This window comes from Dipodomys spectabilis, unplaced genomic scaffold (assembly GCF_019054845.1).
Source record: "Dipodomys spectabilis isolate Male_0828 unplaced genomic scaffold, ASM1905484v1 ptg000126l, whole genome shotgun sequence".
NCBI lineage: Eukaryota > Metazoa > Chordata > Mammalia > Rodentia > Heteromyidae > Dipodomys > Dipodomys spectabilis.
The window spans coordinates 4807953-4819488 of NW_024870803.1; the positions used below are offsets into that span (position 1 = coordinate 4807953).

An 11536-nucleotide genomic window follows, 5' to 3' on the forward strand; every position below is an offset into this window, starting at 1 on the left:
TTCTCATAAATCTCTGTAGGTCTTTTATCTTGAAAACAGGAAGTCACAACTGCCAAGAACAATCAAGCTCCCATCCACCAGTGCTGAGTGTATTGCAAACTTGGCAGAACACATTGCTCTGACAGTTCTTGGTGCAACAGAACCAGGTAAGGCATACTTAGAGCTGGTGGGGAACAGAAGATCTGTAGCATCTATTACACATCATCTACCTGGCAGGCTAGCAGGAAAAGCAATCGCCACCTGATTGAAGTAGACCAGAAAGCCATTCAGGCTGAGGGGGATGTTTCTTCTGATTCACCAGCCTCACAAATTATCAAACATTCGGATGGAATCAAAACATATAGAATCAAACATTCTATACGGAATCAAAAATGTATTCTTTATGCCAAAAAAAAAAAATTCAACATGTTGCTTCGCCTCTAATTCTGTTAGTTAAATGTGAACATTTTTAAGTTGAGCTGATTCAGAATCTAAATTCAGAGTCTATATCCAATCTATTATGCAGTGTTGTCTTATCTCAATCTCCATGAACTTCAGTTTCGCCTGGACAATAGTATATAACACATCAGGTTTGAGAATATAATCCAGGCAAAGTATCTAGTGTCACTAGTGTTTATGGAAGCCACAGTTTAGATCCTAAGGATCCCTCAAAAGTCCATTGGTCCCTGGTGTGGTATTACTGATAGGTATAGAAAAGCTGTAAGGAGTGGGACCTAGAGGAGGCTGATAGGATGCTTAAAGTCTCACCAATAAAAGGGAGAGTAACACCACAGCCTCTTTTATTCTCTGGGTGACCTAGCCATGAAGCAAGCAGTTTTACTCTGCCATGGGTCTAATGTAACAGGGCCAACTCATCATGGAATGCTACCTCTCTAACTGTGGTCCAAAATATACCTTTTTCCTTCATAACCTCATTATCTGGTGTTTGTTCATGGTGGGAAGCTAACACAGTGGTCATGACAAAAATGGAATCCCATTTCAAGCCCCACGACCAACCAATAATAATAATAATAATAATGGACTCTCTCTTTTTTTCTTAGATCTCTCATCCAAGTGAGAAGCTCCCTTTGGAACATGAGAGTGTCCAGTACATGGGGTCACTGAAAACCAAGTGAGAGCAAGAGCGGAATTATTACCAAAAATACCCTATCATTGAAAACCTTTTCAGACAAGAAGTTGTCTATATCAAGATGACCATGAACTGGGAGTGTTATTTACCATTTCACAAGTGTCTATAGGGATCAGTCACTCCATGGGCCCACTCTTCACTGGTACAAAGGGCTCACTGCTGCTGTCTGCTGGCCTCTTTGGGTGTCTCAGGACATGGCTAGCAGGATGTTTCTCCAGAAGACAGTTACTCAATGCATAGCATGGAAGTGTTCATGGATCATCCCGCCAACCAGCCTGAGGACCCACCATGCTGGTCACAAAGGCTCACACTGGTGGCCCTCCCCCCATCTCCACAGGCTGCATGAGCAGGCCTATGTGATCACAGACCTTGGTGCTCATTCTTTGCTGCAAACAGCTACCCAATGTGTCCCTAACATCGGCCTTAAACATAGCTGTGGACCCTGAGCTCAGGGCAGGAGGAAGTCTGCACACTTATACCACAGCCAAGGAGCTCAAAGATCAGTGTTCATCAGAATCACTTGGTCCTGTGAAAATATACCCTCCACCTTACCTCCAGGAGGATTAAGGATCTAAAAACAAGTGCATGAGGTGATGGATAGAAGAAAGACGTCAGGGAATTCAGAATTCTGGGTATGGAGGAGCAACTCTAAGAGGAGATTGTAGTTGGAAACTATTAGGGCCACCTAATGGGCCACCTGTCATGGAGACTGGCAAGGCCCAGGATGTCCGGTATGTGGAGACAATCACAGGCCAAGTGTCCACATGCTACTAGATGGAGGGAGCTGCCTGGAGACCAGGGGGTGGTTGTATGAGGAAGAAGTGCTGGGCCCTGGGTGAGCAGCCCATTGCTACTGCCTGGAAATGGCCAAGGAGTCATTGTGAACTTCAGTTTATGTTGAACTTGAAGTTACTGTTTATGTAAAAAGGAAAAAGAGGCTCTTTCATAACTAAAATGCAATGGTATAAAGGAAGTAAGGAACAGAATCTAGATTTCTTTCTATACTTCATCTGGTTTAGTCACGCAGCTTGAGAAAAGCACAGACAGCTAGAACTTTAGACAACTATAAACATTATTAAAAATAGATGTGAACATAGTTGGAGCTAAAAGCAACCAGACTCAAATATGGTTTTCAAGAAGACATTTTGGCAAATGCAGGATAACCAAACCAGTTGAGACTGTGGCTCACGTTCCTGTCCAGGCTCCTAGGGCCTGACTGCTCAGCTAAGCTAACCCAAGGCCTGGCCCCCAAAATAAAATAAAATTCAATAAATAAATAAAATTAAAACAGTTAGCAGAAGTCTGTAGAAATGCTAGGTGATAGTATGCCAAAAAGTGAAGAGACTGGAACCATCTCTTCCCTGGGGACAGGAGGCTACAGGTTTACACTCCAGTGATAAGAGAGAGGAATTCCACATGTAACAATGAGACATACAAGACACTATGTTGAAAACAAACTTTACAACTTAGGGGAGGGGAGGGAGGCACTGGGGGAGGTGGAGAGGGAAGGGATGGTAGGGGAAAAACAAAGGAAGGGGTAACAATGCTCCATAGGAAATGTACTCATCACCTTACTCATGTAACTGTAACCCCTCTGTACAGTATCTTTACAATTAAAAATGTTTTTAAATGATACTGATGAAAAGAGAGAGAGGGATTCCACACCAACACAAAGAAGACTTTCAGACGGAGTAAGCTGCAGGAGAGGAAGCTGTGACTTCTGCCCTGGGGTTGCGTTTTTTGCTTAGTCTATCACTTCTGAATCCAGGGTTCTTGTTTTGGAGTCTCTTCCCTCCTGACCTCTAGGGTCCTGGCATGTTTTCCTTGGCATACTTCATCACCATCAGGATTCCAAATCCCCACATTTCCCACCAGCTATCTATGTCACAGTGCAAGTTATATTTCAAACATATCTGTGGTTATGTTCTCAGGTGAATTGTGATCACACAAAATTTCATATGCTAAAGTATTCATCTTCTTGTCTCAGAATGGGGCTTTGGGAAAGAGGTAATTAAGTAGCTGAGTACCAGTGGCTCACACCTAGGGGGCTAAGGATTGTGGTTCGAAGCTAACCCAGGCAAAAAAGTCCATGAGACTCTTATCTCCAATAAACTACTCAGAAAAGCCAGAAGGGTGCTGTGGCTCAAATGGTAGAGCTCTAGCCTTGAGCAAAAGAAGCTCAGGGACAGCGCCCAGGCCCAATGTTCAAGCTTCAGGACTGGCAAAAAACAAAAAGGTAATTAAGTTTAAATGATGAGTGTGAGTCCTGAGCTAATTAATGATATCCTTATACAAAGAGGAAATCTGGATACCCAGAGACACTGATCACTATCTCAGCGTTGTGTGAGGGACAAGGAGAGAGGCAGCCATGTGCATGCCAAGGAGAGCGGTCCCAGGAGATCCGAACCACTGGCCACGAGAAATAAATTTCTGTTGTCTAAACTCCTCCCTTCCCCCTACTCTGTGGTATATTGTTATGGAAACCCTAGCAAACTAGTAGGCCACATGCATTCTTCTTTGCTTCCTTGTTTAGCTGGTTTTCTTGCCTCTTCAGTGTTGTTCGAGCAGGTCCTTGACTGTAAGTTCCCCTGGTATCAGTGCACAAGGAAGTAAGTACATAACTGAGATTCTATTTTTAGGTTAAGAAAGTTCGTTCCAAATAGGTCAAAGCCAAGAAAAGGAGGCCTGGTGGAATGTGAATGGGAACCATTGTTTCCGGCACAGTGAAAGAATGAGTTCTCCCCTGGTTTCAAAGAAATCCCTGGCAGAACAAGAGATGCCATCTGCTGAGGCAGAGACGCGGCCAGGCCTAAGGCCCAGTGCCAGTGCTGACGTGGCAGTTTTTAGGGTAAATTCCTTCCTGGGAAAGGAGATGTGCAAATCTGAATGCTTCTTTTGTTCAACAAAATTGTCATCTATGAAACCATTTCCAGAACAAGAATCCAAGTGTTTTTTTAAAGGTAGTTACATGTGGATCTCTAGGGAGAGATATATGTTACGTTGATAATTTCTGATACATTCTTACTATTTTCATTCATAATGAAATGCAATACTTTTTTTTACCCAGAGTACTTTAAGTCTATACATGTTCATGAGTTGTTTTATTTATTTATTCATACATTCATTTATTTACCACTTTGAGCCACAGTGCCACTTTCGGTTTTCCAGTGGTTCATTGAAATAAGGGTCTCACAGACTTTCCTGTCCTGGCTGGCTTTGAGGAACCACAATCCTCAGACCTCAGCCTACTAGTGCCTGGCTTGTTTTATTTTTAAAGTTCTGACTGGTATCAGATATTGCTAGCATTTTCTTCTAGTGTATTATTTAAATCCTGATATGGGGCAAACATAGTGCCTTAGCAAACAATGCCGACAAAGCACCTGCAGAGAGAGGTTAAAAGCCTCATAGCACATAAAGTCAGTAATGAGCTGGGACATGGCTCTCTCCAACTCCCAACCTACATTTCTGTAAATTTTCTTACTCAAAGAGATCACATGTACACACATGTGCACACACATGCATGTACAAGGTATACGCACTCACAAGTTTCTCTTAAAGCATCAGAAATGAATGACCTACACAAAAATGAGAAAATTACTTGTTCTAAAACTACTATCATTTACTACTATCAGGAAGATCATAAGAACAAAACAGTCATTTAAAATACAAAATATGAGATTCAAGCACAAGACGTACACATCTGTCAGTAAGGTGTTTACATGTCTCATGTCGTGTGTGTGTGCCGGAGTAAACACCGAGATAAACACCCTTTCCCACTGCACAGATCCTAAGTCTACATAGTCTCCCCTTCACCAGTTCCACCTTTCCAAGTTTCAGTTCAGCATTGTCAACTGTAGCCCAGAAATACTCAATTGGAAATCTCTGAAATAAGCATTTCAGAAGTTTAAAATGGCCTACAATTCTGCAAGGCATGATGGAGGATCAGGGCATTCCACCTCCCCAGCTCAGGACCGTGTCTTTGTCCAAGGATCCACGGTGTATACACTACGCTCTCATTAGTCGCCTCACAACCTTCAGGGTCATCACATGGACTGCTGCAGTCTCACGGTGTGCTTGTCCAAGTAACGCTTGCCACCATGCATGCATCACCTTACTTCACCTAAACATGTTGGCTTTGTAGCCTCTCACACCATCACAAGAAGGGCAAATACCGTAACATAGGCTATTTTAAATGAGAGGAAGAGAGATAAGAGAGAGATCACAATTACATGGATGTTACTGTTTTGTTACTATTTATTGCTGTTAATCTTGTGTCTAATTTGTAAGTGAAAATTTGTCACATATATGTAGGTATGCATAGGGAAAAGATGGTCTATAGAGAATTCAGTATTATCTGCAGTTTCCAGTAAGCCCTGCAGGTCTTAGAGCATACCCTACAGATAAGGGAACATTACTACTACACTTGTCTGTTTTCTTGGTTTGATTGTTGGCCTCCTCTTCCCTCTCTTCCATCCATCCTTTCCTATCCACTCATTCTCTGCACTTCAAATGGCTCCTAAATCATGTTTACCTCTTAATCTCCTCTTCCAACTTCCATTCCTTCATCTCCAATCACCTACAGTGACCCCCACATCGAACATAACAGACAGCCCAGGTTCTTCTGTGGATTGCTTTGTTCTTCCAGTCCTTTGTCACATAGAGCCAGAGCCAAACGGAGTTTGGAAACCTATTACAGTTGTTCACATCAACATACTCACCTTCCTCCCAACAGTAACACCTGGTAGATGTTTTCAACCACATAGTATGTTGAAATAAACCATAGCTCCCTGCCATATTGCCTTAGGGACATTGTCCAACCACATTCTGAAAAAAGTGCATTCACTAGGTATTGGATTTTTTTTTACCATCAATTAAAAATGTCCAAGAAACTAGAATAATATGACCAGACACACCACACAATACAACATACACATATACAAATATGGAGCTGAGATGGAAAGTAGGTTATCTAACGTCACAAATCATCCTAAGGTGATCAGAAAAGAGAATGAGACTGAGGCAACATTAAGTAGCCAATGCCACCCACAGTTTGGAGAATCGCAGGCATTTCTGCCACTCACAGGAAAGCCTAATGGGGCCAGTACGACCACCTCAGTCACCATATTTGCCTATCAACAAGGTGACAGTGTCCCCAGATGAGCACACAGATGCTCTTCCTCCTGCAACCACCCTGCCAGGACATGAAAGAACAACAAACAACAAGCAACACTGGCTGCAGTCTGGGTTGTGGGGCGCAGAGGCGATGGACTGAGATTGGACGGCACGTGTGTTAGTTAGCGATGGGAATGAGGTGAAGGTTTGTGAGCACATGTGTATGACAGAAGCACAACCCTCTTGTGAGCTGTTACTTCAGTGAAGACACGAACCAACGAGCGAGTAGTACCTGTGCCGGTCTCATTAAACGGTCCTGGACCCTTAATGGGAAAATCATCAATCTTGATCCATTCACCTCCTAAATTAGGGAAATGCAACTGCATAGTTAGAGACACGGTCTACTGGATTGTCCATATTTCGCTACATCCGTAATGAGTAGTTCAAGGTTCTTTTCGACAGTCTTCACAAGGATTTCTCTGGCCACAACAGTGACTCCATACCTAAACTATAAGGACAATATATATGTGGAGTCTTCTGCTCATGGTTTATTTTTTTATCTGCATGTTTGGAAAAATATGGACTAAATTCTAATAAAACTACTGGGTTTTGTTGTTGTAACTTTGTTTTGTCTTTTAAAAGGGGTGAGTCTCTTCTAGTTTTCCATATTTTACTTGCTATAGGAATCTAAAAGGATTCAGAAATCTATTAGGATTCAGAAATCCTAACAATTCTAAATTTACAGTAGTGACAGGAAAAAGCAAGATGAGGGTGGGGGAGAGGTCTCTCCTAACCTGAGTAGTCTGAAATTCTAGGTCAGACTTACCGGGTGGGCTTTCAGCTCTGTAAACAGGACGGCTCACTCCACTGTGGTTTTCTGCAGTAACCAGCACAAAGTACACTACCCCCGGCTCTGAAACACATGGTTTATGTCAAGCCACCATCAAAAATCTCCAAGAATGACACACTTTGAGTCACTAACTACCTCCCCAAGGTCAATTATAACCAAATATAAAAACCTAAATTAGGTGACAAGTCTAATGGCCTTCTGTGTGACTTTTATTAAAACCCTTTGCCATCTTCTCGTGCATCTGAAACACACCCAATCCAAAGAATCCTATCGTTAGCACAAGTTACAGGCCTTATGAAATAAATCTGGATTCTTATGCAGTCAATAAAAGGGGCTTTTAAAGTTTTTAATGTAAGATCAGTATAGGAATTAGGAAGTCACAGTCTACTAATTGGTATCTGGACTAACAGTGTCAGAAACTACAAATATTTCCACATGGATGTTCCAAATGGATCTCCAGGGGCAGGAGGAAATAAAGGCAATTTAAAATGTAACATATGGGAAATTCTTGGTTATACTACATAAAGCTTCACCAAAAAAAATTATTCACAGTGAAGTGTTTCCTAAGCTATGTCTACATGTTGGTCTGGGCCATTTTAACACAAAGCTAGACCTGAAGTCTTGGAACTGCTAATCTGGAAATAATGAGGCTTTTGCTTCATAACTTTTGATCTACAGCTGGGCTACACCATCAACCCAGAGACCATGCTACAAAGAGAATGCACCTGAATTTACAGATTTCCAGACAAAAACTGGCTTTCCTCAAAACATGAGTTCTTATCTTGTGACCAGTAAGTCCAGGTGCCAATTCATGGAGAATGGAAGTCTGTGGGCACTGCAGGGGAGAAAGGGCTGTTCTACCGAAGGCGCTCCTGACTGTGACATCTCTCAAAGTGAGGAGCATTTCATTAACAGAAACTCACTCAGTTCTCAAACCAGCATTGTGCTCAGGACCAGCGACTGAGCTGCCATCCTCTGGACACCTGCTGTCCTGAAGACTGGTGTGACCTCTCTCTCTGAATATAGCAAAGGCCTCGTGGTATTTGGGGTCTGGCACAACCTGCTCCACTCATGGGAAAATGATCCAGGTTCTGACAGAATGCAAAAGCTCGCCTCCCCAGGCACAGCGTTACTCTGAGCTTACTTGTATTGCCAAGAAATGTGGTGCACATGTCTCTGAGGCCCTGAGTTAACACAACAGAAAGTCGCCTGGGAGGTACTATTTAGTTTGTTGTGAATGTGTGGCTCTTTCATGTGTTTTTCTTCTCTGCAGCAATCATAAAAACCCATAGTTAGAGCAAATATGACTTGCGCAGGCCTTTGGTCTGCTAGGATCTCTCGTTAACTTCACAGCTGGACTTTTGGGGACCATAGTGTTGTGCTCTTGTACTCAGAAAACATAATGTATCACTACAGGACGTGAGGAGAGTAAGTAGGTAGAGGTCCCATGCTGGGAGCTACGAGTTTATTATGATTTGTTCCAGGATCAGAAGGCAAACTTGACTTAGTAGACACTGGGTTTTCTCTATGCTAGCTAGATTACTTTTGGTTACATTTCATCAGTGTCAAGGCTAGATCCTGAAGGTCAAACCAATGGAGTGTCAGACCACCGGAATCTTCCATAGAAGAAAGAAGATACAGAGGAGGCAGCTTTACAACAAAGCCTACCACCACTTACATCTGTCCTTATCAGACAATATACATTGAGGCAGAATTTAAGATGTTTCCAACCTCCAGAATCAAATTAAGCTAAAATTGAAATGAGTGAAAATGTGGCATGTCATAGCTAAATATGACCTTCTATATACATTTTTTTGTGTGCCAGCCATGGGGCTTAAACTTGGGGACTGAGCACTGTTCCTGAGCATTTAAGGCTAATGCTCTACCACTTGAGCCACAGCTCCACTTCTGGCGTGCGTGTGTGTGTGTGTGTGTGTGTGTGTGTGTGTGTGTGTGTGTGTGTGTGTGTGTGTGTGTGTGTGTGTGTGTGTGTACGCAAGCTTAATTGAAGAGTCTCATGGGCATTCCTGCTCGGGCTGGTTTCAAATCACAATTCTCAGAGTTCAGTCTCTTGAGTAGCTGGAATTACAGGCATAAGCCACCAATACCCAGCCTCTACAACTACTTTTATGAAGCATATTAAAGTTGGACCTTGAGTAACTGGGGTGTTAGGAGCTCATGCAATAAAAAAAAAAATCTGGCGCTGGGAAGGTGGCTCAGTGGTAGAGCGCTTGCCTTGCATGCCTGAGGCCCTGAGTTCGATTCCTCAGCACCACATAAGCAAAAAGAAAAAAAGCCAGAAGTGGCGCTGTGGCTTAAGTGGTAGAGTGCTAGCCTTGAGCTGAAGAGCTGAGGGACAGCGCCCAGGCCCAGAGTTCAGGCCCCACGACCAGACCCCCCAAAAAAAAATCTAATTTAATTGTGCCTTTTAAGTACTAAGAGCCTGCCATTAACCAGAAGCTTACAGACACATAAGCAATCAAATAACACATAGTTGTGTGCTATGCACATGTACAGGGTAAAAGAGAAGCAAGAACTAGGACAGGTCACTCTGTATGTGTGTGTGTGTGTGTGTGTGTGTGTGTGTGTGTGTGTGTGTGAGCGAGGCGGGGGTGAGGTGTGGGGAAATGGTATTGCTGGGGCTTGAACTCAGGGCCTGAGCACTGTCCTTTAGCTTTTTCACTGAAGTTCTGATGCTTTACCACTTTTGTTTTTTTACTGGTTAGTTGGAGATATGAGTCTCTCAGATTTGTCTTCTGGGGCTGGCTTTGAACCAGGAGCCCCAGATTTTAGCCTCCTGAGTAGCTGGGATTACAGGCCTGAGCCTAGTTGAGAGATCTTTTCCTGGGACATCGTGTACCCTAGGCAGATGCACTGTAGAGACAAGCACCTACAGCAGCACTGAATGTGGGTGTTCACAACACTGGAGGTCTCACACCGCATGGCAGCAGGTGGCTACAGCATTACCCAGTACAGTGGCACTGTGGTGAGTTTCCCACAGTCAGGGTTGAAGGCTGAATTCCTAATTTGGTTTATGTTTTGCTCTATTGAAAAGGGTGTCATGTATGGTTTACAGCATTTGCATATATAAGTTTGACAAAATTTAACTTTTTCTAATAGATCTGTGTATATTATTTCGGTGTGGAGAGAAGAATGTTTGAGTTTGACTGCATGGAGGGGAAGGTGGGACAAATGCGTGGAGGGACAATATGACACCAGTTTGACAGCAGCCTCAGGGCGAGAGCCTCAGATCTTGACTTCTCATTTCCAAAGAGCACCAGGTGCCCTGCGCTGGCCTCCCTGCGGGAACTGGGCTGGGCACAGGGGCGTGGCGTCACTTACCCACATCCTCAATAAGGAAGGAGCATGTCTCCGCATTCACCTTGATGTACTTAAGACTTTTCAGTGACTCCCCATAGGCAATGTTGTAATGCTCCACGGGTCTACCGGTGGCATCTTTGGGTGGGTCCCACGTGACTTTCAGACCCATTTTAGTGGACAGCAGTCTCACGTGTCTTGGCTTCAGTGGGTGGTCAACTATGCAAACAGTGCAACTATCAACTTACGGTAATGGCAGGGGTGGGGGAGAAGTTTTTGAATGTTCTCGGATAGGGTTAGCACAAAAACCAAAAGCCAAATGACATTTAATCTGTCTGCTCCAGAAGACTTTAAGTGTAGTCATGTTTGCACATCGGTACAGTATGAGAACAAAACAAACAGATGAAACCCACAAAGTTTTGTGTATTTTGGATAACCGCGGGTGGCAAATTTAAACCAAACGAGAAACAAATCAAATTCTCTCCTTCTCTGCCTCGGTTACTCTGATATGCCAGTGCTGAGAGATTCACATAGCCCCAGGGCCATTTGTATATTCAGTGAGTACTGAGCTTTTGCATGGTAAGTGGAATACTGAGCATTTTGCACGGCAAGCTGGACAGTCTGCACACCTCGGAAAAGAACAGCATACATATCAGGATAAGGAAGAACAGCCTTTGCATCCACATGACTGAGATAAGCAGACCTGCTCATTTCCAAAAAGAAAGTAAGCCAGGAACACAACCATTGTAAATGTTGGGGAAGTGAACCTCATATTGATTGAAATGTTTCTATATTTTATACCAGAAGAAAAAAAGTAAAGAAACAATCATAATATCTTCAGTTGTATAGTCTTCTGTTATAAGGTTCTAAACCAAGGTGATAGATAATATTGTTTCAGACAAAACATGCCGACTGACTATGTAATGGATATGGTCATGTGGAACACCAGAGACAGATGTGAAGTATTCATGCAACAGCTAGACACTTTCAGAAGATTTGCTCTGAAAACAAATACTCAATGATGTGAAGCCAGTTAGAAAAGAAAAAAAAGTAGCCTAAAAGAGAAAGAAAGAGAAACCTTCCATTTAATATCATTTAAGAAAAATACATGTGGAGGGGCTGGGAAG

The 11536-nt window shown here is 43.0% G+C and overlaps 1 protein-coding gene across 1 annotated transcript in view; it reads right to left on the bottom strand.

Annotated features, from left to right (window-relative positions):
• Positions 1–10620, bottom strand: part of Fndc1 (fibronectin type III domain containing 1) — a 54270-nt gene extending 43650 nt beyond the window's left edge. The window contains exons 1-3 of the mRNA XM_042689758.1: positions 10434–10620; positions 7068–7154; positions 6534–6602 (exon numbers count right to left, since the gene is read on the bottom strand). Of these exons, the coding sequence (XP_042545692.1) occupies positions 6534–6602; positions 7068–7154; positions 10434–10581 (304 nt within the window). The 5' untranslated portion in view covers positions 10582–10620. The remainder of the gene's footprint in view (positions 1–6533; positions 6603–7067; positions 7155–10433) is intronic.
• Positions 10621–11536: the final 916 nt, after the last annotated feature.